Source organism: Chaetomium strumarium (assembly GCF_033439665.1).
Source record: "Chaetomium strumarium strain CBS 333.67 chromosome Unknown B0T15scaffold_5, whole genome shotgun sequence".
NCBI classification, from domain to species: Eukaryota; Fungi; Ascomycota; class Sordariomycetes; order Sordariales; family Chaetomiaceae; genus Chaetomium; species Chaetomium strumarium.
The window spans coordinates 2,664,355-2,687,601 of record NW_026944433.1 but is presented as its reverse complement, the minus strand read 5'-3'; the positions used below and the strand labels follow the sequence as shown (position 1 = coordinate 2,687,601).

At 55.8% G+C, this 23,247-nt stretch overlaps 10 protein-coding genes across 10 annotated transcripts; 7 read left to right on the top strand and 3 right to left on the bottom strand.

Annotated features, from left to right (window-relative positions):
- Positions 1 to 30: 30 nt before the first annotated feature.
- Positions 31 to 1,975, top strand: B0T15DRAFT_576092 (uncharacterized protein; the record flags this gene model as incomplete). The annotated part of the gene is made up of 3 exons (XM_062871013.1): positions 31 to 424; positions 532 to 741; positions 867 to 1,975. The coding sequence occupies exons 1-3, from the start codon at positions 241 to 243 to the stop codon at positions 1,973 to 1,975; spliced, it is 1,503 nt and encodes a 500-aa protein (XP_062720486.1). The 5' UTR covers positions 31 to 240.
- A 542-nt stretch (positions 1,976 to 2,517) lies between these two features.
- Positions 2,518 to 4,854, top strand: B0T15DRAFT_251099 (Tubulin/FtsZ, GTPase domain-containing protein). The gene is made up of 7 exons (XM_062863181.1): positions 2,518 to 2,870; positions 3,027 to 3,067; positions 3,162 to 3,188; positions 3,261 to 3,336; positions 3,395 to 3,925; positions 3,982 to 4,405; positions 4,459 to 4,854. Exons 1-7 carry the CDS (start codon positions 2,846 to 2,848, stop codon positions 4,682 to 4,684), a joined length of 1,350 nt encoding a protein of 449 aa, XP_062720485.1. The 5' UTR covers positions 2,518 to 2,845; the 3' UTR covers positions 4,685 to 4,854.
- Positions 4,855 to 5,417: 563 nt separating this feature from the next.
- B0T15DRAFT_251045 (uncharacterized protein) lies at positions 5,418 to 10,174 on the top strand. Its single transcript, XM_062863179.1, has 4 exons — positions 5,418 to 5,620; positions 5,727 to 5,878; positions 5,970 to 8,842; positions 8,902 to 10,174. Exons 1-4 carry the CDS (start codon positions 5,593 to 5,595, stop codon positions 9,698 to 9,700), a joined length of 3,852 nt encoding a protein of 1,283 aa, XP_062720484.1. The 5' UTR covers positions 5,418 to 5,592; the 3' UTR covers positions 9,701 to 10,174.
- An 831-nt stretch (positions 10,175 to 11,005) lies between these two features.
- Positions 11,006 to 11,373, top strand: B0T15DRAFT_495146 (uncharacterized protein; the record flags this gene model as incomplete). The annotated part of the gene is made up of 2 exons (XM_062867079.1): positions 11,006 to 11,203; positions 11,311 to 11,373. The coding sequence occupies 2 exons, from the start codon at positions 11,006 to 11,008 to the stop codon at positions 11,371 to 11,373; spliced, it is 261 nt and encodes an 86-aa protein (XP_062720483.1).
- Positions 11,374 to 11,420: 47 nt separating this feature from the next.
- B0T15DRAFT_250977 (uncharacterized protein) lies at positions 11,421 to 12,318 on the bottom strand. The gene is made up of 2 exons (XM_062863178.1): positions 12,143 to 12,318; positions 11,421 to 11,954 (listed from the first exon to the last, which is right to left on the bottom strand). Exons 1-2 carry the CDS (start codon positions 12,276 to 12,278, stop codon positions 11,833 to 11,835), a joined length of 258 nt encoding a protein of 85 aa, XP_062720482.1. The 5' UTR covers positions 12,279 to 12,318; the 3' UTR covers positions 11,421 to 11,832.
- A 478-nt stretch (positions 12,319 to 12,796) lies between these two features.
- Positions 12,797 to 16,462, bottom strand: B0T15DRAFT_486232 (uncharacterized protein; the record flags this gene model as incomplete). The annotated part of the gene is made up of 5 exons (XM_062866342.1): positions 12,797 to 12,976; positions 13,032 to 13,529; positions 13,586 to 14,609; positions 14,665 to 15,091; positions 15,148 to 16,462. 5 exons carry the CDS (start codon positions 16,460 to 16,462, stop codon positions 12,797 to 12,799), a joined length of 3,444 nt encoding a protein of 1,147 aa, XP_062720481.1.
- Positions 16,463 to 16,830: 368 nt separating this feature from the next.
- B0T15DRAFT_537352 (uncharacterized protein) lies at positions 16,831 to 17,739 on the top strand. The gene is made up of 3 exons (XM_062869607.1): positions 16,831 to 17,134; positions 17,192 to 17,253; positions 17,316 to 17,739. The coding sequence occupies exons 1-3, from the start codon at positions 16,903 to 16,905 to the stop codon at positions 17,415 to 17,417; spliced, it is 396 nt and encodes a 131-aa protein (XP_062720480.1). The 5' UTR covers positions 16,831 to 16,902; the 3' UTR covers positions 17,418 to 17,739.
- B0T15DRAFT_437311 (AP-3 complex subunit sigma) lies at positions 17,699 to 18,502 on the bottom strand (the record flags this gene model as incomplete). Its single annotated transcript, XM_062865848.1, has 2 exons — positions 18,288 to 18,502; positions 17,699 to 18,214 (listed from the first exon to the last, which is right to left on the bottom strand). The coding sequence occupies exons 1-2, from the start codon at positions 18,354 to 18,356 to the stop codon at positions 17,699 to 17,701; spliced, it is 585 nt and encodes a 194-aa protein (XP_062720479.1). The 5' UTR covers positions 18,357 to 18,502.
- A 181-nt stretch (positions 18,503 to 18,683) lies between these two features.
- B0T15DRAFT_576088 (uncharacterized protein) lies at positions 18,684 to 19,898 on the top strand. The gene is made up of 2 exons (XM_062871012.1): positions 18,684 to 19,202; positions 19,285 to 19,898. The coding sequence occupies exons 1-2, from the start codon at positions 18,846 to 18,848 to the stop codon at positions 19,546 to 19,548; spliced, it is 621 nt and encodes a 206-aa protein (XP_062720478.1). The 5' UTR covers positions 18,684 to 18,845; the 3' UTR covers positions 19,549 to 19,898.
- A 1,608-nt stretch (positions 19,899 to 21,506) lies between these two features.
- Positions 21,507 to 22,757, top strand: B0T15DRAFT_398934 (uncharacterized protein; the record flags this gene model as incomplete). Its single annotated transcript, XM_062864980.1, has 3 exons — positions 21,507 to 22,108; positions 22,237 to 22,515; positions 22,628 to 22,757. The coding sequence occupies 3 exons, from the start codon at positions 21,507 to 21,509 to the stop codon at positions 22,755 to 22,757; spliced, it is 1,011 nt and encodes a 336-aa protein (XP_062720477.1).
- Positions 22,758 to 23,247: the final 490 nt, after the last annotated feature.

Genomic DNA, 23,247 nt, shown 5'->3' with positions numbered 1-23,247 from the left:
AAGTGAAGATGTGGTCCGAGCGCCCCGTATGACACCTCAACGACCGAGATGCTGTGGAGCCACTGGTCGCGACTCCCCTGCACAGTTGCGGCAGCTGCTTCTGGTGCTTCACTCCCCTGGTTGAACTTCCATGACAAAGTGCATTTTCACAGGATTGACTTGAACTGTGACCCAAAGCATACGGAATATACTTGGTCCAGCTCATTCTGTGATCTTTGGCGTTGAGGCTGCTCACACAACATGGACAACTCGGACAACAATCTTAGGGAGCGCTCAGCAACCAGTACTAGCCTTGACACCGTCGATCTAGACTCAACGAAGTCTTCCCACCACATTCCAAAGATCCTTCCGCATGAACGCGTCTTCCCAATCCAGATCGGCTCAGAGTTATTCAAGCTGTCTGGCGCATCGATATCATCTGATGGTGTGTTGTTTTCTCAGTTGCCCGTTTGCGCGCTTGCTGTCTTAGAACCTCCAATGATCAATGCTCGTCACAGGGATAGATACCTAGTACTAGACTGACTCGCATAGCACCCTCATACTTCTCCCAATACTTCAGGTGTCAGATCAAACGGGCGGAGGAAGCCGGCCAGGACCTCGGCTCGGCCATCCGCACCCTTTATATTGACCGTGACCCAGTCACCTTTAGAGACATCTCGCTGCATCTCCAGGGGTACCATGTCCAACCGCGCGACTCAACGCACTTTGTGCGCCTATTTGCTGATGCCCAGTTTTACCACCGTAAGACTTAACTGGCCTATTTCTCACCTACTTGAGCAGATGCTTTCCCTTCCCATGCTAATACCCTAACTCACCATGTTTTTTCTCGACTTGCCCTCGTGTCTAACTGTGCCGCCTCACTGCAGTCCCCAAGTTGATCTCCCAACTCTACGAAGACTCCATCTTCACCACCGTCGGGGGCCGCCAGTTCTACGTGCCACGCAACCTGTTCACCGACCCGGGTAATTCGCCGAACTTCTTCACCCTCGGCTTCGCCATCCTCTTCTCCAACCCAGACGATCTCTTCCCGGGGCTCGACCGTGAAGGGCTCCTCCGCCCCCCGTCCATCCAGCCCCCCTCTATTCCGGGCCGCAGTGCCGAGATCTTTGCCGAGCTGCTGCATCTGCTGAAAGGCTATCCAGTCAATATCCGGAGTGAGGCACACCGTGCCGAGCTCCTCCGTGACTGTCGCTATTTCAACTTCAAGGGCCTCGAGCAGAAGCTCATCCCCCACGCAATATCGTTCAACCTCGCTCGGGGCAAGGACGAGATCGTGTTGAGGCTGAAGGATGTCCTTAAGAGCGGCATCAGTGTGGCCAGCGAGCCTACGTCTGCGGATCCCTTCGCCAGCTGGGTGCGTTACGCGAGGCCATATGTGGATGAGAGGTCGTATGAGCTTGTGTTGGAGATTGGAGAAGAGACCACACGACTGCGTTTTCCGTCTAGCCCTGACGTGGCTGCAAATGCGCGGACGGTGAACGCCAGAGCAGAGTTCCTCGGGGAGACGCGCTCGCGCATGGCCAAGCTGTTGGAAATCGTTGCGACCAGGCTCAACCTGCCGCCTACGACACAGCCGATCTCGGGGTTTGCCCTGACGCACGGCGAGGTGACCAATGCCCCGCCTACCATTGGGAATACGCCCGTCAGCGAAGATTGGGTCAAGGTGGTCCTGGATCCGGATGCGAGTGTCGTACTAGACGGGAAGCTCTGGAACCCGGCGTCCGAGGAAGCCGATTTGCCATTTGGGGCCACTGCCTCCATGGAAGGCATGGAGCTGGCGCCGAGGAAGAGAAAGAGGGTGGATGAACAGGGCGGTGAGCCGGAAGAGTGGGTTGTCAGGACCGGGCAGTGGCGTGTGAGGATTCAGGGGGCGAAGAACGGCAAAGCGGCGGTGGAGTGTTGTATGGTGGCTGTCAAACTGGATGCCTTCACTTCGGAGCGGGCGAGAAATGCACAGAGGCCGTTCCTGGGGTAGTTGAGGAACTCATTTGCCACGGCATTGGGCCTAACAATCTGTACGTGAGTATTATTGATGGAAATCCTGGTCGATGGCTGGTTTGGTCGACAAGTTTCAATTAACATGGTTTGGTCGACGAGAGGAAGAAATCGTGCCAGAGGGTACCAAAGGTACGTAACTATCTCGTCAATGTCAGGAACATACGGTATCTTGCCTTGACACATTCGTCCACGCACCTTCGTCACTACCTGGGTATGCTAGTTTATATCAACAGTACTAAAAAGGCATCTTCATTACAGTCCGTGGCTGCTCGTCGTTGACATTTTGTGGCGTCTACCTAGTTATGCAGGAGAGCAGGCCATCCCACTCAGTAACTGATGGGGTTCAAAATTAAGATTGACAAATCATCCGCGGCCAAGTCGGGAGCCCCTTTTGCTTTTCCTCATCCGGTTAACTTACTGGCCATTGTCCCTGAGCACGGTTCTGTGGCGCAGATAATTTCTTTCTGAAAATCCAGTCCTCACGACGTCTAAGCTCAAGAGCGGGAACGTTATTCCTGCCAATTCTCACATGACAAGGCACGACGAGGTGTGGTTGAGCTCTCGTGAACAGGGAAACAGGGGAGAGTATTTGCGCACGGACCAGACCCTTGATGCCGGCGCGACGGCTGATAAAGCGCGGTGGAGCACTTGCCCGAATCGGCAGCACTACTGTCAACAATCAAATTTCCCCACCACCTGCACCCAAGCGAACCTTCAGGCTTCCCGTTACCACAGGAAACCTCAATTTTCCACTCTCCGCAAGTTGTCTTTGGGCCTCCAGTCGCCTTCTTGATCTGTTCGCACCGTCGTTTAGCAACTTGCACGCATATTTGATACTCTCACCAAGATGCGCGAAATCATCAGCTTGAACGGTACGTTGAGAGCAAACACAGCCAAAATTTCCTCCCGCATGACGCGTCCCTGGCCTCACCGCATCCTGCCGAGGCCGGGCATCATAACGCAGACATGCAACTCGGCACCCGGCTTCGTTGCTCTTTGATAACCTGCTGACACTCAGTCGTTTACAGTTGGGCAGGCCGGTTGCCAAATTGCCAACTCGTGCTGGGAGGTATGCTTGTATCCTATGGCGTCCAGACGTGGCTGCCGTGCGCTCGCGACTCGACACAGTCGCTGCTGGTGTCGGTGATACTGACCTACTCTAGCTTTACTGCCTCGAGCATGGCATTCAGGTACGGTCTATACCCGCTCCATTGCCCTCACTTGCCTTCTTTTCAAGCACTGTTTACTAACCGCTGCTTCAGCCCGATGGCTTCCTCACTGAGGAGCGCAAGCAAGCCGACCCTGACCACGGCTTCAGCACTTTCTTCTCCGAGACAGGTATGGTGAAGCAGGCGGCTTATTGGATTTGAATGCCAGTTACTGATGCTCTCCACAGGCAACGGCAAGTACGTGCCGCGGACCATCTACTGCGATCTCGAGCCCAATGTCGTCGACGAGGTCCGCACCGGCGCCTACCGCGGCCTTTTCCACCCCGAACACATGATTACCGGCAAGGAGGATGCGTCCAACAACTATGCCCGTGGCCACTACACGGTCGGCAAGGAGCTGATCGACCAGGTCCTTGACAAGGTTCGCCGCGTCGCCGACAACTGCAGCGGTCTTCAGGGTTTCCTCGTGTTCCACTCCTTTGGCGGCGGTACTGGTTCCGGCTTTGGCGCTCTGCTCATGGAACGCCTCTCGGTTGACTACGGCAAGAAGAGCAAGCTCGAGTTCTGTGTCTACCCGGCTCCCCAGACCGCCACCTCGGTCGTCGAGCCGTACAACTCGATCCTGACGACTCACACCACCCTTGAGCACGCCGACTGCTCCTTCATGGTCGACAACGAGGCTATCTACGACATCTGCCGCCGCAACCTTGGCCTTGAGCGCCCCAACTACGAGAACCTTAACCGCCTGATTGCTCAGGGTAAGGCTTTGACGAGATTGCTCATGTGTCGTGGTATGACGCTGACGCGCTTTTAGTCGTTTCCTCCATTACCGCTTCTCTCCGCTTCGACGGCTCGCTCAATGTCGATCTTAATGAGTTCCAGACCAACCTGGTCCCGTATCCGCGTATCCACTTCCCGCTCGTTGCTTACGCCCCGGTCATCTCGGCCGCCAAGGCCGCCCATGAGGCGAACTCGGTTCAGGAAATGACCATGTCCTGCTTCGAGCCCAACAACCAGATGGTCAAGTGCGACCCCCGTCACGGCAAGTACATGGCCACCTGCCTGCTGTACCGCGGTGATGTCGTTCCCAACGATGCCCACGCCGCTGTGGCCACCCTCAAGACGAAGCGGACCATTCAGTTCGTCGACTGGTGCCCGACTGGCTTCAAGCTCGGTATCTGCTACCAGCCTCCCCACCAGGTGCCCAACGGCGACCTGGCCAAGGTCAACCGCGCTGTGTAAGTTTCCGTCCTCCTGTCTGAACCTGGTTCGTCGCTAATGCCATGGTTAGCTGCATGCTCTCCAACACCACCGCAATCGCTGAGGCTTGGTCGGCGCTGTCATCCAAGTTCGATCTCATGTACTCGAAGCGCGCCTTCGTACACTGGTATGTTGGTGAGGGTATGGAGGAAGGCGAGTTCTCCGAGGCACGTGAGGATCTTGCCGCTCTGGAGCGTGATTATGAGGAGGTTGCGGCCGACTCTATGGAGGGCGAGGAGGTCGAAGCCGAGTATTAGGCTGGCTGTGTCATAACTTGGTGACACCTTTAATGGGCTGGTTCATTGGGGGACGTTCGGACCACACCAAGCCTTTCACTTGGCCTTTGGACCTTGCGATATCTGTTGGCAATGGCCCTCTACGATATGGGTATTCTTGGCAAGCGTGGGCCCATGTTGAGCTTCTCTGTTAGACGGAAAGTGTAGTCATTTTAATCAACAGCAAGCAGCCAAAGAATGTTGCTGCCTTTTTCATCATCCATTACTACTGCTAGTAGTTACTAGTACCCCACGGTCCACGTTTCGCCGATCAAGCTGTTGCTGTGTTCGAGACCCGAGGTGCCGAGCTTGTGAGCCGCTCTAGAACCTATCGGCTGAGGAGCTTATACAATTCGTGAAAGCGAATATCGGGAGGTGCCAATTACCTAGCTTTCTATGGTGTTGCCTCGCCCATCTCTGCAGTCTCTCTGCACTCGCAGTTGGCTGCATGCCTGCAGCTCTCGTGCGACTGTCTTGGTTGGGCCTTAGCCATCCAATCAGAGCACTCCGCCGCGCCAAGTGACCTCCGCGAACCCACATGCGGCCTCTCCCGAGAGCTGTTTGGTTCTTCCGTCGTCGCCCAAGGGAGCTAGGAGTCGCAATCCCAGCCTCAGGACTGTTCGCCAGACGAGCGCCGTTCGATTCCCACAACCCCCACCCCGTCCTCGACTTGGATGCGCAGGCGTTCGCTCGCTCGCATAACTGTTTTCTCTTTGAGGGTCCGCATCCGGTATCGATAGCACCGTCCTCGCCAAAGTTGGGAAATCAACTTCTACGACTTTTCAGGCTGTGTACGCTACGTCAACGGCGGTTGATGGTCCAGGGGTCTCCGAGGCGATCCATTATCGAGCTACTGTTTAGCTGAGCAGAGTGTGCAACGTGCGCTCGCAATGGCTTCTGAAGCGTCGGCCGATGCGGGTAAGCTTCTATCATCTTTTTTCTTGTCTGGTGTTCTGGGCTCCCATTGCTCGGCCTTTGCGACAGAGACTCTTGGGCGGCAGCTAACGCGGATGATATACTTCAGGGGCGCCCAACCTCAATCTCACCCCCGAGGAGAAGCGAGTATACGGACAGTTGTTTCGCTTAGCCGATTCCGAAAATGTCGGTGTCGTGACGGGCGAGGTGGCTGTCAAGTTCTTCGAGAAGACGAGATTAGACTCGAGGGTTCTCGGAGAGGTCAGTTTAGCGAACCCACCCGGAGGACAGACATCGGCTTGACACCAGCTCCGGAGCGAATAATGCTGACGAAGGATGATTGGGCATACAGATATGGCAGATTGCGGACAAGGAGAACCGTGGCTTCCTCACGCCTGCCGGCTTCGGTATCGTCCTGCGACTTATTGGGCATGCGCAGGCCGGCCGCGAGCCGACGCCCGAACTGGCTCTCCAACAAGGCCCGCTTCCCAGGTTCGACGGTTTCACACCAGCTCCCGCGCCGCCTCCTCCGCCTCCCGCGCTGCAGGCCCAAGGAACCGGTGCTCCCGGCCCGATCCGGATTCCCCCCCTAACGCCGGAAAAGGTGGCACAGTACGTTAGTCTTTTCGAGCGGCAACCTCTTCAGAATGGCAATATGCTGGCAGGAGAGGCTGCCAAGCAGATATTTGAAAAGTCAGGTCTTCCGAACGAGGTCCTGGGCCGGATCTGGATGCTTGCCGATACGGAGCAGCGCGGAGCGCTGGTGCAGACTGAATTCGTCATTGCCATGCACCTACTCACTTCTATGAAGACTGGGGCGTTGCGTGGCCTGCCCAACATTCTCCCTGCTGCTCTCTACGAGGCTGCGACGCGCCGCGCCCCCGCTCCGGCCAGCATTCCCAGACAGCAGTCTCCGACAGCAGTTACGCCGCCCATCTCGGCTGTGCCGAGACAGCTTACTGGAGGGCCACTGCCGCAAATGCGGACGGGTAGCCCATTGGGTCGTCCCCCTACAGTGGCACAGACAACCGGAGAGTGGCTGATCACTCCGGCAGACAAGGCGAGATTCGACCAGCTGTATGACGAACTGGACAAGACCAAAAAGGGCTTTATTACCGGAGAGGAGGCGGTGCCCTTTTTCAGCCAATCCAACCTGTCGGAAGATGTCCTTGCCCAAATCTGGGACCTCGCAGACATAAGGTCGGAGGGCCGCCTCACAAGGGATGAATTCGCTGTTGCCATGTACCTTATAAGACAACAGAGGACCAAAACTGGGCCAGCCGTGCTTCCTGCCACGCTGCCCCCTAATCTTGTCCCTCCAAGCATGCGGGCCCAGCCGGTTCGCCCCCAGACGGCCACTGCGGCGTTCGAGCCTCCACCGCGTCCGCAACCACAACCGAGGCCTTCTGCCCTCGATGACCTGTTCGGTTTGGATGACCCTCACCCGCCAGCACAGACTCAGGTCCCTATTGCTACAGGTGGGTCCGCTGGCGGTGACCCTTTCGCCAGCAGTATCAGCCCCCCTGCTCCATCTTCGCCTGCTCGACCTTCTCCTTCCGCCTCGACCTTCAAGCCTTTCGTTCCCTCTTCATCCTTTGGGCGCGGCCTTACCGCGCAAGCCACCGGAGGTTCGAATACCTCGGCCACAGCCAAGCCTGCTGCAGTGGACGATGACCTTCTGGGTGATACTGAGCCGGAAGTGAGCAAGAACCTGAATAGCGAGACTACTGAGCTTGCCAACCTGTCAAACCAGATCGGGTCCCTCACCAAGCAGGTGCAGGACGTGCAGGCGCAGCGCACAGCCACTCAAAATGAGTTGACTCAGTCCACTATCCAGAAGAAGAACTTTGAGCAGCGTCTTACCCAGCTTCGTGCTATGTACGAGAAGGAAGCACAGGACGTCCGTTCCCTAGAGACTCAGCTCACTACTTCAAAGAACGAGACGAAGAAGCTGCAGGCCGAGTTTGCCATGATCGATGCTAGCTACCAAGAGCTGCAGAACCAGCATCGTCAGATCGTGACTGCGCTGCAGGCGGACCAGCAGGAGAATGTCAACCTTAAGGAGAAGATTCGCGTGGTGAACGCTGAGATTGCCCAGCTAAAGCCTCAGATTGAGAAGCTGAAATCTGAGGCGCGGCAGCAGAAGGGGCTCGTTGCAATCAACAAGAAGCAGCTTGCGACTAACGAGGCCGAACGGGACAAGCTGAGGAGCGAAGCCGAGGATCTCGCTAAGAGCAACGAGGAGTTGAGCCGTCAGATTAGCTCCAGCGGCTCGTCGGCGCCAGGACAAGTCGCGAGTCCCGCACCTTCGACCGCGAGTGCCAATAATCCCTTCTTTAGGCGGACGGGAAGCACTGACATCGGCAACGCGTTTTCGCCTCCAATGAGAGCGTTTAGCGACAAGGCGTTCGACGACGTGTTTGGACCCGGCCCTGGCAGCCAGGCTGGCACGCCACCTCCTGCGGCGGCCGCTGTTTTCAAGCACAACACTGGCGCCTCGACCGGCAGCGTCGGCTCCTTCGCTACGCCTGTCTCGACTAGCCCCAACGCCAGCCGCCAGCCCACTGTTGCATCCGAGCCGACGGCACTCGCGGAGGCGGGGCGCGCCAACTCAGGCTTCCCGCCCTTTGTTGACGCTGCAGAGTCCTTGACGCCGTCTCGTCAGGTCTCGCCCGCGCTGAGCCGGACCGAAACGAACCAGGATGCGCATTCATCCGTGGCTTCTCCTATGGAGCCGGCGCAGACTGGACAGAGTCTTGCTTCAGGCTCCGGGTCTGAGGCGGCAAGGGCTGCCTCTCCCGTCTCGGAGGCTAAAACTGCCAACAATACCTTCGGCTCGATCTCGGAAGAGTCAAACAAGGGTGTCGCGGTGAGCAACGGATCGGATCCGTTTGCGGTCGACCAGGAGAAGGCCAAGGAGGACTTCGAGTCGGCGTTTGCCAGCTTCAAGCAGGCCCGGGCTGCGACAGGCTCAAGCGCCGATACGGCCAAAGCCTTCTCGAGCTTCAACACGGAATTTCCCCCCATCTCCGAGCTGGAGCGCGACGATGACTCTGAAACGGAGAGTGACCGGGGTGGCTTTGACGATGACTTTGCTCCTGCCTCGCCTCCTCCAAGGCCGGCGGACAAGGCTGAGTCAAGGTCCGCGTCCCCTACGGTGTCAAAGACCAAGCCCGACATGGATGTCTCTGCGGCTTCAACTGCAACCCCTGAGCCTGCCACGAGGTATGAGTGATATTTTTTTGTTGTTGTCATGTATATGCTAGGAACTAACCCCAGCGCAGCGATAAGCCCGTTCCAACTGCCTCCTCCTCTACCAACCTTAACAACCTCAGCAGCTCCAACGTAGACGACATCTTCGGCTCGGCTGCTGGTGGCCAACAGCAGCCTGCTGCCGCAGCTAGCTCAGCTAGCCGGCCGGCGACCGCGGCCACTGCTTCCAAAGGCGCCTTTGACGACCTCGACGACGACTTCGAAGGACTCGAAGACGCCAAGGAAGGCTCTGCAGACGACGACTTTGCAAACATCTCCCGGTCCGGCCTGGACGACTTCAACCCCGTTTTCGACAGCAGCCCGCCGCCGAGCCAGCCGAAGAGCGACTCGGCCCATACTGGCGTTGCCTTCGGCATCGAGAGCAGCTTTGACTTTGCGTCCTTGTCGACCACCTCCGCAGCGGGCAGCACCGCCGGACCGGCTTCTACTTCCACTGCCGGTGCTAGTGCTGGACAGCAACCAGGCAACGCGAAGTCTTCCTCATCGCAGGCGGCGGAGTCGCATGACTGGGACGCGCTATTTGCGGGACTGGACTCCGCTACCCCGACGGCATCGTCTCACACATTGGCTAGTGGCGTCGAGACCGGTGATGGCAATGGCAATGGCAGTGCCCAGGAACAACAAGCCGCCAGACCGGGTGCGCCTGGCAGGGCGCTCACCGAGGAGGGGGAGCACGACGACCCGATTCTGAAGAATCTGACTGGCATGGGCTACCCGAGGAAGGACGCATTGGCGGCGCTGGAGAAATACGACTACAACTTGGAGAGGGTAAGCATTACTGAACTCGCCAACCGTGGGATGCGGAAGTAGAGGATGGGGGTTTAGGCCTTTTTTCCCCCTCAATCCTATGTTGGACGAAATGGCTGACTTATGGTTTCTTCCCTTTCTCTGCAGGCGGCGAATTATCTGGCAAGTCAGTCTTAGGCGGCGTGATCAAGGCAGGCACGGGGGTGCCACCCTGATTACTCTCTCGGAGTTAGCCATGCAACGATGGTTGGACGGGGCTCGGCGAGCACTGCTCGCTGAGCAGCGGTGGAGAGGATGAGTGAGTGGTTGTGGTGATGATTGATACCTGTGTTTTTCTTCTTCTCCTTTCCCCCCTTTTACTCCCAGCCTATCTCTTTCGTACTCTCTCCTTTTCCTTTGTCTGTTTCTAGCTCTGGACTATTTTCGGTTCCCTTCTGTACGTTCTGTTGCATTCCGGGATGGGGTTTGGGAGTATGTTATGTTGTTGATCCCTTTCTCCTGCCCAGCCGCTCATTCGCTAAATCTTAATCCCCTCTTCTAAATTTCCCACCACCTTCTTCTAGAGGCGAGAAGGCACGTCAAACTGTGTCTAACGACAGCGATCTGTATTGTACATACATACATACATACACCACAGTTGTAGGAGGTGTTAGTAGTACTCCATAAATCTCCGGCAGCGTTATAAACTCCTCAAGTAACCCCGACAAAGATCTTCATATCTAATCCACAATCCGGATCATCAAATAGCAACTGAGAACCACTATGATCAAACCGTCAAAGCAGTCCGCCCAGTAGCGCCGTATAATTTGCGAAAATCCGTCGAGCTGCTAGCCCCTGACCATAAGAAACCTTTCAAACTTGCCTCCCTGACATTTTTTCCTCCTCATCTGCCTCCATTTCTAACCCTTTCAATGGTATGAACCCCAACATGGCACCGGCAATGCTCCATTCATTGTCTGTTGACGACGTAGCTACAGTTACAGGTCACTTTTACAGGTCCAAGCGAATTCATGGGCATACAGGAATTGTCTTGTATTCGGTCCGGGACGGTTGAGCTTTCAAGTCATTACGCAGCCGCTTATGTACTTAACACGTACTGTACAATACCATACAATGCATTTACGTGTACAATACCGTCCAGTATATAACCGTACGTATTAAACTTGTATCATGACCTTTGTAGCCCCGCGCTGAGGCGGAATTTTTAGGGGATTTGCCCCTCCATATCCCAGATCATCTTATCGTTCTCCCGCCCATCAACAACAGCCCTTTGTCAGACGTTTTTTATTTGGCGGCAGAGCCTATCCGCATTTGTGATTTTTTCGACTGGCAGTTCTGACGAAGAAGACCCAAGAGAATCTGACGAGCATGGCCGACGACGAGGAGATTTCCATCTACGACGAGGTCGAGATCGAGGACATGACCTACGACGAGACGCTGCAGATCTACCACTACCCGTGCCCGTGCGGCGACCGTTTCGAGATCGCGCTGTGTGACCTGCAGGACGGCCAGGATATCGGTGTCTGCCCGAGTTGCAGTCTGATGATCAGGGTCATTTTTGATGCGGTAGGTCTAGTGATGTGATGGGGGAAGAGGACCGACCTATGGCCACGCTGGAGAAGAAGAATGTTTTGGGGAGGTATGGATTGCTGACAGGTGCCTGTGCTATATAGGATAACCTCCCGAAGCCACCGGTGCAGGAGACGGAGAGCGCGCAGGTTGTCGTTGCTGCTTAAAGGGGCAGATGGGGACGAAAAGGAGCACCTCGACCGCGCCGGGTCACAATGACCAAGCATCGAGAGAGAGTGCCGTCTCCCAGTCAACGCGACCCATCAAATCTTCGATCGACCGACCTTTCGTGCGACGGAACAGCTCACGGGGAATAGCCGATGCGGCAAGCCGTCTCTCACCCTCCAACTTCACGACCTCAAGCAGTCCATCGGAACTGGTCCGATGATTTGGCAAGAGTCAGGGGGCGCAGCTTATGCTCTCAATTCCGTCAGGTGACGGAGGGATCCCACACTTGCTTTGCATGCACCGCGATCAACAACCTAAATACAGTCCATAAAACATTACGGCATCCTTCACTTGAGTCCACCCTACAAGCGCCATCTGTCCACAGACAACGCCTCGACTCAAAAGTACTAGTACAGACCCCTGAACCTCCACCAACTTCATTTGGAGGACGATACTCCTCACAGCAGCGCAGCGCAGAGCGCGCCAACGACCACCAAGCCCGCAACCGGACCGTGCACGATGGCGGCCCCAGTCGGGATGGCAGTTTCGGTGGCAGTGCCGCCGGCGACCGTGGTGGTTGCTATGTGTTTTGCGTTGATCATCGTCAACCTTCGATCTTTCTTTTTCCCATTTCCTCCTAGCATGGGATTTTGGGGGAGGAACGAGGAGCAATCACAAAAAACAACGTGGATGGGAGGATAGCCAGCAGCTTAGAAAGGATCCCAAGAAAAACGGCATATCAAGAAGTGGCAAAGAGTGGAGACATACCCGGCGAAGGACTAGTCGACGATGGGGTTACGGTGGTGGTTGTGGTTGGCGACGTCGTAGGCACGCCCTCTGTAATGGTCCTGGTGGTCTGCGCCGTTGCCAGGCCGGCCAGGGCAAGGACGAGCACCGGGCGCATCTTGTTGCTGTGGTTTAATAAGGGGTGTTAGTGTGTGGGGGAGAGAGGATCGGTTAGGTAGTCTCAGAATTGCTGCGCTTGCAAATTGAGGAATCGTTGGACGGTGCAGGAGGAGAGACGGAGATTCTGGGGGAGGAAAAGATCGAAATGCTCTGGGTAGGCGACTGACTGCCTTAAGGCCTCTACCACAAAGAGCTTATCCCCCTTTCGGATTTCTCTCGGCCTGAAAAGCATCGTATCATCATGGGGATCTGTCTTCCCCGCAGCTGAGCTGTGGCAGGCAGATCGTGTGAGCTCATCGTGGTGTAATACGCGTAAGCCTCTCACTGATCGATCGCGGTCTAGTGCTGGTCTGACTCGTGCTTCCACAGCTCTGCCAAGTTTTCTAGACCCGGTCGAAACATCACTAACAAATCATGCTTTGGCTTCTGAAGCAAGTCTATTGCATTCGGCGCTCTGCTTCCCTTGTCTCGCTAGGAGTCTAGAATCACAAGCCGGGACACGGCAAATCCTCCAACCTAAACGTTCTCGAAGAAGAAGCTCGGCTGCCCGGGTAGCGCAGACTCGGCAACGGGTGTCTTGACGTCAACCTCCTCGCCGTTACCCGTCAGATCTTTGCCTGTCTTGCTGCCCTCCAAAACGGCGAGGATCTGAACGCTCTCCAGGCCGGCGGTGCGCTTCAGGCCGGGGACCATTGCCTGTATAACAAGTTAGTGCCTTGGTCTAGAGGAATGAATCTAAACGAATACATACCAAAAGCGTCTTCTTCTCGTCAAATGCCAATTTCCGCTCGAGCACCACCTCAGCGGGTTCACCGTCCCTCAGCCGCTTCTTGAGGGCCTGGACAAACGGCATCGCCTTCTTCATCTCGCCCATCTTGCCGATCCTTCCATTGAGCTCCTTGTCATCGATCTTCTGGCTGTTGGTAGCCGGATCCCAGACTTCCTTAAGCAGCTCAATGTACTTTGCTTGCCATGAAGGGAAGGACTCGGTCATGAAGATAGTCAGCTTCTTGGGCTTCTTCGGGTCAAAGTCGCTCTGCCGGCCCTTGGCCATCTTCTTGAGCTGCGCACCCTCGGCAGAGTGGATATTGGACGACGTCTGCTTGACGTATTCGCGGGCCGCGCTGAGGGCTGGGTTGGCAGGCGGGACTTCGGGCCAGGTTGCGAACTGAATCGACTTCTTCTCGCCCAGGACCTCGAGCCAGATGTACTCGGGCCAGTGAGGGGCGATTGGAGTGAGGACGAGTGCCTGGATATTGTTAGGATGATGAGGTGGTCAGGTGGAAAGGGGCGTGAGCAACATACCTGAAGTCTAATGTACTTGAAGACAAGATCCTTGTGGAGCGGGATTCCGGCAGCACTGCATGCTTCTCTGTACGTATCCCGGGCGTTCAAGAAATCGTAGTGAGCCGCCTTGAGGGCGAGCTTGTATGACGTCTCCTCGTATTGCTTCCTGGCTTCGTGCACCAGGGCGTTCATCTCGTTGTCGAATAGAGCGTCCTGGAAGTCGTTGAGAGGGCCGGTTCTAAGCTTGTCGTCCTTGACGATCTCCTCAATCCACTCCTTATTCGTGTAGAACCGCAGAATGGTGTTATCCGCCACATCTTCGACGAAGTTGGAATCCGCGATTCCATCACCGGCATCGGCGAGGGCCACACGAGCGGCATCGGCACCGTATTTCCTCACAATATCGTCTAGGGTCATGAAGTTGCCGGTGGATTTACTCATCTTCTCGCCGTTCAGCTGAAGATGGCCGTTGGCACGGACGGAGCGAGGCCAGTATTCGCGTGGGAAGAGAGCGATATGATTGTACAACCAGAAGGTAAGGTGGTTCGGAATCAGATCCTTGCCGCTGACTCGGATATCAAGCGGGTAGAAATACTCGAAGTCCCTTCTCATTCCCTGCAGGGTCTCCTTGGGGATCCCGGACTTGGAGACGAGCTCGTCCGACCACTGTGTCCGGCAGAAGATATAGTCCCAGACTTCGTCGATCATCTGTTCAGGAGCAACATCGCCCTTGCCCTTCTGGCGACCAAAGAGATCCGTGTGCAGCCACGGAACGATGGTATAATACGCCATGTAGATGGTCGAATCGCTCAGACTCTCCACAAGGGAGCTGTGATCCCAAGGAAGCTTGGAGCCTAGGCCGTATGTTCGTGCGCAGGCCCATTGTCTGAGCCAGTTGAGAACACCCTTGAACTGGTGTTGGGTGTCAGGAGAGTAGGTCTCGAGGCCCTTGCCATCCTTGTTCTCGACGTAGTCATAGGCGATGTGGCGCCAATTGTCCTCGCCGTAATCCAAGTACCATTGATCAAGAAGAGCGACAATGCTGGAGAATGGGGTTAGCTTGGACCGAGGCGACGGGAAGCTTGATGTGATCTCACCATTCATCACCAGACCTCGACACCACCTTGTTTTCAGGCTCGGCGTAGGCAAACGCCTCGCCACTCTTGATGAGCTGCTCCCTGACCTTGGGCTTCGCAACCTCGACCTTTTCACCTTTGAGGTCCCCAACCAACATGACACCCTGGTAGAACCCTTCCTTGTAGGCAAGCTCCTTCGCCTCCTGTAGCTTCTGGGTATCCTTGGGCGATTGGATCTTCAGCTTCTTGACCAGGTGGGGAGCCAGCCGGTCCGATGTGGGCGTCTGGATAATGGGGAAGATCTCCAATTTGGCCCACTCTTCCTTGATACGGTCCCTAGGCTCCCCATCGCTCCCCATCCTTTTGTAGAAATCGGCGGCGAGGTCATTCAGCAACTTGTTGTAGTAACCGGTCTTCCTGCCGAGGTCGTCCATCATAATGTAATCGTCTAATCCGGTGGTTAGCGCACTGAACATTGTTAGGTTGCAATTTGCGATCACTGACCTGGAGAGTCTGAGGGAACGGATGTCACAACGCCAGTGCCCTTGGTAGCTAGAATTGTCTCCATGGGCAGAACGCGGACCTGCTTATGGAAGCTAAGAGGCGCGTTAACGAGCGTACCGATGAGCTGCCAGCCCAGGATCTGGGGGACAGCCTTGTCAGTCTTATCCTCGTTTAGGACATCCTCCTGCTTGAGGATCCCCTGGTAGGCCATATTCCGGGCAGCCCTCTTGGTAATAACGAAATACTCCTTCTCAGACGCCTTGAATACGCCATAGGTCAAGTTGGGACCGACAAAGCAGCACACCTGCCCGTACATCGTCTCGGGCCTGAGGGTCGCAGGGCAGAGGTAGACTGTAGCGTCCTCGGGGACCTTGCCCTTGATGGCCTCGGTGGCCTCAGGAGCCCATTCCAGGACTTTGAGCTTCAGAGCAGTGTATTCCTGAGGGAGCACGCCCTCTCCTTCGCCCCGGTCGTGGTCCATGCATGGTTGGTTATCTTTGATAGAGTAGATGGTGTAGCGCTTGCCGAACTTGATCTTGTCCAACTCCCTGAGCCGGATGATCTGCCACCGCACGAAGGCATCGTAGTAGGGGTTCGCATCGGTCGTCACAAACTGGCGGCGCCAGTCTATCCGCGCACCGAAGTTGGTCAGGTCCTTCTTGCACTCCGGAGGGAAATATTGCAGCCAGTGTTGCGCGTCTGCAAAGTGATGGATTTCCTCCAGCGGAATACCAATAGAGTTCAGAATCTGCCACTGGTATTTCGCCTTGCCCTTCTTCGCCGCAGCCTTGCCTTTCTTGGCGTTGAACTTGCTCAGGTCCTCCTTCGGCCCCTTCTGCGCAGCTGGTGCAGGTTCGTCGTCCTCCTCCTCTTCTTTGTAGCGCTCGAAGTTTTGGCCGAACTTCTTGACCTCATCCACCAGCTTGTCGGCAGAAGCCTTGATGGGCAGGCCCGTGCAGTGATAGCCCAGCGGGAAAAGGCAGCGCTTGCCCCGCATTCTCTCGAAGCCAGTGTGGAACTCGATCTTGCTGAAGCTGAAGGCATGCCCGGCATGGAGACGGCCGTTCATGTAAGGGTAGGCGACGGTGCCGAAAAACTTGGGGAACTTCTCGCGCAGCTCGTCGGGACTGATGGAGCCGAGAGGATACTCTTCGAGGGACGGCGCGTCAGCGTGGAAAACGCCCTCCTGCTCCCACTTCTTCTGATACTTCTTCTCGATCTCGACCAGGCTGTCCCTCTTTTCCGTGCCCTTCAACTCCTTCGTCTTGGAGACGGCCATCTCGGCCATGGCCTTCGGCAGCGTCGTATCGGCCATGCTGGAGTCGGAGTCCGACCGTAATCTGGTGAACTTTCGCAATTTCTGTTTTACCAGCGTCAAGCCGGTAGAATTGAATTGTCGTCCAGTCCAGGAACTGCCAGGAACCTTTAATTTGGGCCTGTTCTCGCGTGGCTCCGATTTGTGTCAGAACTGACCGGGAATTTTTGAGTCACCCCGCTACCAGCCCAGCGAGCACCGCTATGGAGGGGCAACGCGGGGTTGTTTCGGCTGCAGATCTAGTAAAATGTGGGGCCTGCAACAACCTGGCTGTGGCGCTGGTTGAACAGTCACCAGCCACAGCGCCTCAAGCCCCCTAACGGGTACTTTCGACAGGGGTCAAGAGTGAGGTCAACTTTTCCCACTCACCTCCGCTGCAATACAGAGTTGGGGCACTCACGAGAGATCTCTCAAAACTCACCTTTGAGCTCACACACGCCATGCTTCCTACATTAGTACGACGTCTGGCTCAGGCCGCTAGACCGCAGCTGAACGCGGCCGTATCAAATTCAACTTACAAACTCAAGAAAGTGTGGCCTCCTGACATGAAGACGATGACGGCGCAGCAGCAACTTCGCTTCGAGAAGAAGTACAAGCGGAGGTTGAAACTCGCAACGGCACGCCCGCGGTGGGATAAGATGGTCCGGCTGGCGCAACTTTTCACCATGACATGTGCGCATGGCCGCCATTTTCGCGAGAACACGACCAATTGCTGACCCAAGCCTCTAGTTGTTGTTTCCTACATGGTCTTGTTCATGGACTGGAAGGATGTGCCAACACCATTTGACCCGGTAGGACCGCTCAAACCCCGGCTCTCTTGCGTTTTGAACCCCGAATCTCATCCTTGAACCAGGTTCGCGAGAAGTTCTGGACGTTCTTCGGCGTGTTTACGGAGGAGAAGAGAACGATTGCGCCGAGCAACAAGCCCCCTTCTCAGTCGATGTCCAGGCAATGACTGAGACGTAACGGCTCTGGGACCTTGATCTCTCTGTCCCGTATTGTATACTGTGTTCCACCACTCGGGAGTTTGGCGTTGGATACCCGGCAACTTTCAGCGTGGCTCTTTGGCCATGATGGTAACTTGAATGCGAGATGCCGGTGCTTTCGGCCTCACAAAACTTCAGCCCCACGTCTGTGATCGTCCACGCCCGTTTTGACGGACTATGACCCCTGTAGGCTGGTTGCAATCTGCAGCTTTCCAAGACTGCAGACTTCAAGCCCCCATCTTCTTCCATGTCACCTCCCATGCCAAACCATGCCCCCCATGCCCAGTCCCGCCCCAAGCCCCGACCCTATCCCCCCTCCCGTCCGCCCCTCGTTCACGGGCCGCTTAGCAACTGTGCCCTGCGCCTTCACCCCGGCTACGATCCTCTCCAGATTCGTCTCAATCACAACCCCGCCGACAATCATCTCCCCGAGCGTGGCATGGAGCGTCTCGAAGTTGAAGATGAGGTCCAGCTCGCACACGTTCTCGAACAGCCGGTCCAGCGCCTCGACGTACACTTGTATCAGGTCGATCAGCGCGAGCGGTGACTCGGTCGACGTCGAGATGATGATGAAGTAGAGGGTCGCATAGTTGCGGTAGGTGACGAGCGAGGGCACGTCGTTCTGCTCCTGCGCCGAGGAGGACGTGTTGCTTGTGGACGAGGCGGCGAGGAGCGGCGGGAGCGGCAGGAAGTTGCACGAGCCTGGCGGGCGGTTGGAGACGAGGGTGAAGATTTCGGAGATGAGGCGTTGCTGGATTGAGGTGTCCTGTTCGTTGTACAACCGGAGTCAGTTAGGAGGTCGGGGCGGGTAGGAGAGGGAAGGAGGGCGGGGCACGGACGAGCTGGGTGTAGAACTTGGTGAGGCGCGGTTGGCCTTGGCCATTGAAGACTAGGAAGGCGTTGATCATGGTTCAGGATTCGGAGTCCGAATATGGGGGTTGCTATGGGCGTAATCTCATGTCTGTCGTGGTGGCCGATCTCAAGTCGGGGCGCCGGTAGTGGGAAGGGACCTTGAAGTGCTACGGATAGTTCCTCCTGATAGCTGAAAGTGACGGTGGGGGAGATGACGTGCGGACGACAGGTCGCTAATGCTAACGTTCCTGGGAGCAATGTGGCCCGTGCACAACGCATCCCGTCTCTCGAACATGATTGGTTGAACCAACTAAAGTTACACTTGCCTGCCGGCAGTTGATCGACGTTCGGTGGGTCGATTTCGAGCTCAATCGGACCTGGGACCTGCTTTCCTGGTCTACTAGCATTGTGAATCCCTTCAAGAAGCACTTCCATCTGAGGTTTTGGAGTTCGCCAGTCCTAGTCATCCCATTGAGCAACCCTAATAGCAGCTTACCAAACCTCCTCTAAATTATCCACAATTTTGTTTTCTTGATCTCCTAAGTATGGCGCGCTCGAGTGCTTCCAAGCTCGCCCGGGTCGCCTACCGCAGCTTGCAGAGCAACCGGATCGCTCGCACCAGCCTCCCAGGCATCTCCTCTGTACCGACGTACCTGCGCCCCGCCTCCAGGTTTCCGGTTGCACCGTCAGATCGCCGTCAGATCTCGAACAGTACCGCCCGAAACGTGATCACTCCGGATGGCCAAAACCCGGAGAATGTCGAGCCTACCAAGGTCACCATGACGGCGGCCGAGCTCACCGATGCCGAGTATCACGCACTCGCGGATACATACATGGACAACCTCCTCAACCGTCTGGAGGAGTTACAGGATCAGCGGGAGGACGTTGACGTGGAGTACTCGGTATTCGGAGACCCTTGTGACTTCTTCGACTTTGTCCGCCTCTTTTACTAACAGTTAAAACCCCTCCCCCCCGAAAAAACAGTCCGGTGTCCTGACCCTTTCCCTCGGGCCCGAAGTCGGCACATACGTCATCAACAAACAGCCGCCCAACAAGCAGATCTGGCTGTCGTCGCCAAAGACGGGTCCAAAGCGCTACGACTATGTCGTCGTAGGCGAGGGCCAACATGAGAAGCAGGACACAGCGACAGGTAAATGGGTATACCTTAGGGACGGGACGAGCTTGAACGACCTGCTCGCGGAAGAGATCGGGGTCGACCTCGACGTCTCCGAGACCGAGCTTAGCTAGAGGCCGAAGGAGAAGTTTTGGGCCCGGTCTTCAGGAGAATTCATTCACCCAGAAGCCTCTCACTGAAGTGTGTGCCTGTATGTATTTCTAGGTCGGTTTATGTTCAGCGAACGACAGCGTTCGACTACGATGGGATGAGGCTAATTTGCTGGCTGGGCGGAGTACCTACCTAAGGTAGGCTTTGGGCGGTCTAGGAGTCTGGTGTCGCAACGTGTATGGTAGTGTGGTTCAGCACTCATGCTTCAGGGACGGTGTTGCCACAATGGGTTTGGGGCAACTCGCTATTCGGCGTTCAATGGTACCTCCGTCTGCTTCAAAGAAAGTCAATACATGTTGTTGTCATTGCTAAACCGTACGAGACACGCTTCGAGGGATTGGCCCGTAGCACGTAACCCGGACGACCCCTCGGTTGCTGAGGAGACGGCGTAGTTGATCACGCTAAGATCACAGGGTCAAGTCTAGGTAGGAGAGCTTTCGAGCCGGGTGTGCTGTTCTCGCGGGTGCGAACAAGACCAACTCTAGGAACAGTATCACTACCAACATCATCGACCCTGACGCAGGCATTTGATAGATTCGTGAATTCCTTGTAGTGATTTGCAGAGGGCCTAGCATTGATAGACTTCTCGTTATTGGCCTTGCCCAAGGTACCTACCGCAGCTCGGCCCAGAGCTGCAGGTATCCGCATGCTTGGAGTGCCAATTGTTACTAGACTTAGCAGCTGAGTTTGGGAAATAGAAGAGTTGGTAACATGAACAGGTAAGAATGTCAGTCAGTCAGCTAGGTATTCGGGGGATCATACCGGAAGTACACTGACTCGTTCTTCTGGCCGAGAAGAGCCGTGGCAGAGGGAAAGGACAGAGAAAAGACCACGAAGGAGATAGAGAGAAGCTTAAAGAGACAAAGAAGAAAAGATATAGACAGAAGCTTAAAGAGGTATGAAAAGAAAAATATAAAAATAAGGAAGTCAGTGAGAAAAGGGTGAAGGAGATGAAGAAGAACAAGTATGACTAGCAGCTAATTATCTTCTTCCATCTCCTACGGTGTGTCTGCTGATATCGACGCTGGTGTACGGCGACTTGGGTCAGAGGGAGACTGTCTTCTTCACCCCTCGGCCTGACGTAGGGGTCGAAGGGAACTTCCCGCATCGAAGCTTCAGCCCGTCTAGTCTTCAGCGTCTGGATCAGCTGCATTGCACTATGTAGGCTGCATGAAGGGAGCACGGTACGTAGCAGAATGTAGGTATAAACCCGCACGTGGAGGCAAGAAGCTTAACCCCGGGTGCAAAACGGAGAACTGTAAGTGTAAATGGCTGTTAACCCCGCAAAGTCCGACAGCACACTGATGAAGTCACGACTCGAGGCGCCTTTTCGATTAACGCACTCAGGATGCTGAACAAGGTGACAAGGAGACCTGGTCAAGCTGCAGGACTTATTGCTGTTGGCTTTGAGCCTGTGGGGTGTTGGCGGCCTGGCTGTCTAGCATCTACTACTCTGAATCATGCATGATGTGACGATGTCGGGTAATAGTACCCCTTCCCGATTACCAAGCTGCTCCCGGCATCTTTGTGATGCTTTCCAATTAAAGGAAGCCACTCTCCCATTGGCCGTTGCAGGTTGTGGATTGATTCTGGAGATGTCGGCGCCGGCGCCAAAAGAGCCGATCGAGTGTGCTTGCGGGCTTAGTGGTTTGAAACCGGCGGTCTCCGAGTCAGGGCATAGTTGAAGGATGGGCGGCTCTAACATCATCAGGTTGATGGAGGACTTGGTGATATCAAGCCGTTGTGAAGTATAAAGATGTGGCCCTTCCGCTCTCGACTTTCCGAACACGGCTCACAACCATCCAAACTTCCCTTTCCACCCTCTGCAGGTTACACACAAAGTTTCACTCATAAGAGATATAGCCTCCCCCCCTTTCTCAATACCATCCAACCCAGCAACAACTACCAGTCTACCACCACCATGTCGGCCCTCCTCCCTACGCAGAAGCGCAACCTCCCACTCCTCGCGACGCGCGAGACCTGCGCAGGAAAGACATACATCGTCACAGGCGCCAACACAGGCCTGGGCTTCGAAGCAGCCAAGCACCTGGCCAGCCTCGGAGCGGCCAAGGTGATCCTGGCGGTGCGCAATCCCGTCGCCGGCGAAGCTGCCAAGCGGCAGATCGACGAGGCCGCGAAGACGACGGCCAGTGTCTGTGTGGTCGAGGTCTGGCCGCTGGACCTCTCGAGCTACGACAGCGTGCGGGCCTTCGCCAGGCGCGCCGCCGCCGAGCTGGACCGCATCGACGCGCTGATCGAGAACGCGAGCATCGCGCTGGAGCAGCGCGAGACGGCCGAGGGCCACCTCAAGACCGTCACGGTCAACGTGCTGGGCACCTACCTGCTGGCGAGCCTGCTGCTGCCCGAGATGAGCAGGCAGGCCAAGTCCGGGAGGCTCGACAGGTTCCAACCGCGCGTGGTGATTATCGGGAGCACGGTCGGGTTTGATTCCAAGGAGGGCTGGGAGAAGATCAAGGAGGATCCCATCAAGGGGATGGACGAGTTCGAGCCGGTATATGTGACGTTCGTAATATCCCGATCCCTCCCTCTCTCTCTCCCTCTCTTAAACCGCTTCCTCAGCTCAGCTCAGCTCAGCTCAGCTCATTTATCGTGCATGACCCCTTGTTACTGGTACTGACAGATCCACACAGCTACCCGCTCACCAAGCTCACCGAGTCGTTCGCCACGCGCCATCTTGCCCGCGAGCTGCTGCCCGTGGAGAAGACAGGCGTCATCATCAACCTCGTCTGCCCCGGCCTCTGCGTCACGCAGCTGGGCAGGAATCTGTCCGAGGAACGCATGGCGCACCTCCGTGAGGTGCAGGCCAAGTTCGGTCGTACGGCCGAGGATGGAAGCCGCACGCTGCTACACGGCGCCGTAGCCGGCGTCGAAAGCCACGGCAAATTCCTTCGTTCCTGCGAAGATGGCGAGTAAGTTTGGTCACCTTCCATTCATCCATCCCATGACTGGAGTTTCAGACGATATATACATCATACACATGTATGGACCGGCGCGGAGTGGCTGACAACGATGATTACCTAGGTCCGCTGTTCCCGAGTGGGTGAAGGAAGACTTGGCGTTGCAGAAGAATACCTGGGATGTCATTGCTAAGGAGCTAGAGGCTATCGAGCCTGGATGTGTGACCAAGATGCTGGCATGTGCCGGAAACTGAGACTGGTAGGCAAGACGGGCTACGCGATGAATACTGCTGATGTAATGTGACTGTAGCTAGCATCATGTTATATACATGAGTCTCTCTTGATTGACGACTCGGAAGTCAGCAGGACCCAAGATCCGGATATGAGATGATATATCTCGCCGGTGTAAGATAGAAAAAAGCTCACTAACGTACATTATCAGCGAGCGGGACATATCAGCGAGCGGGACACTAAGTTCTTGGCACAACGCGTCCTTCCTCATCTACCTCTAACAACGCGTTTTTCCTACAACTAAAGATGTCTTCCACTTCAAAGGAAGCTAGGGTAACCTTGGCCCTCAAAGCTCTTGAAAATGATATAGAACTAAGCCTTCGAGCCGCGGCCAAGCTCTATAACGTGCCAGTTTCAACCCTCGGCTACCGACGTACCGGCCGGCCTATACGACGCGATCTTCCAGCCAATTCGAAGAAGCTTACCCAATCTAAAGAGGAGGCTATTGTTCAA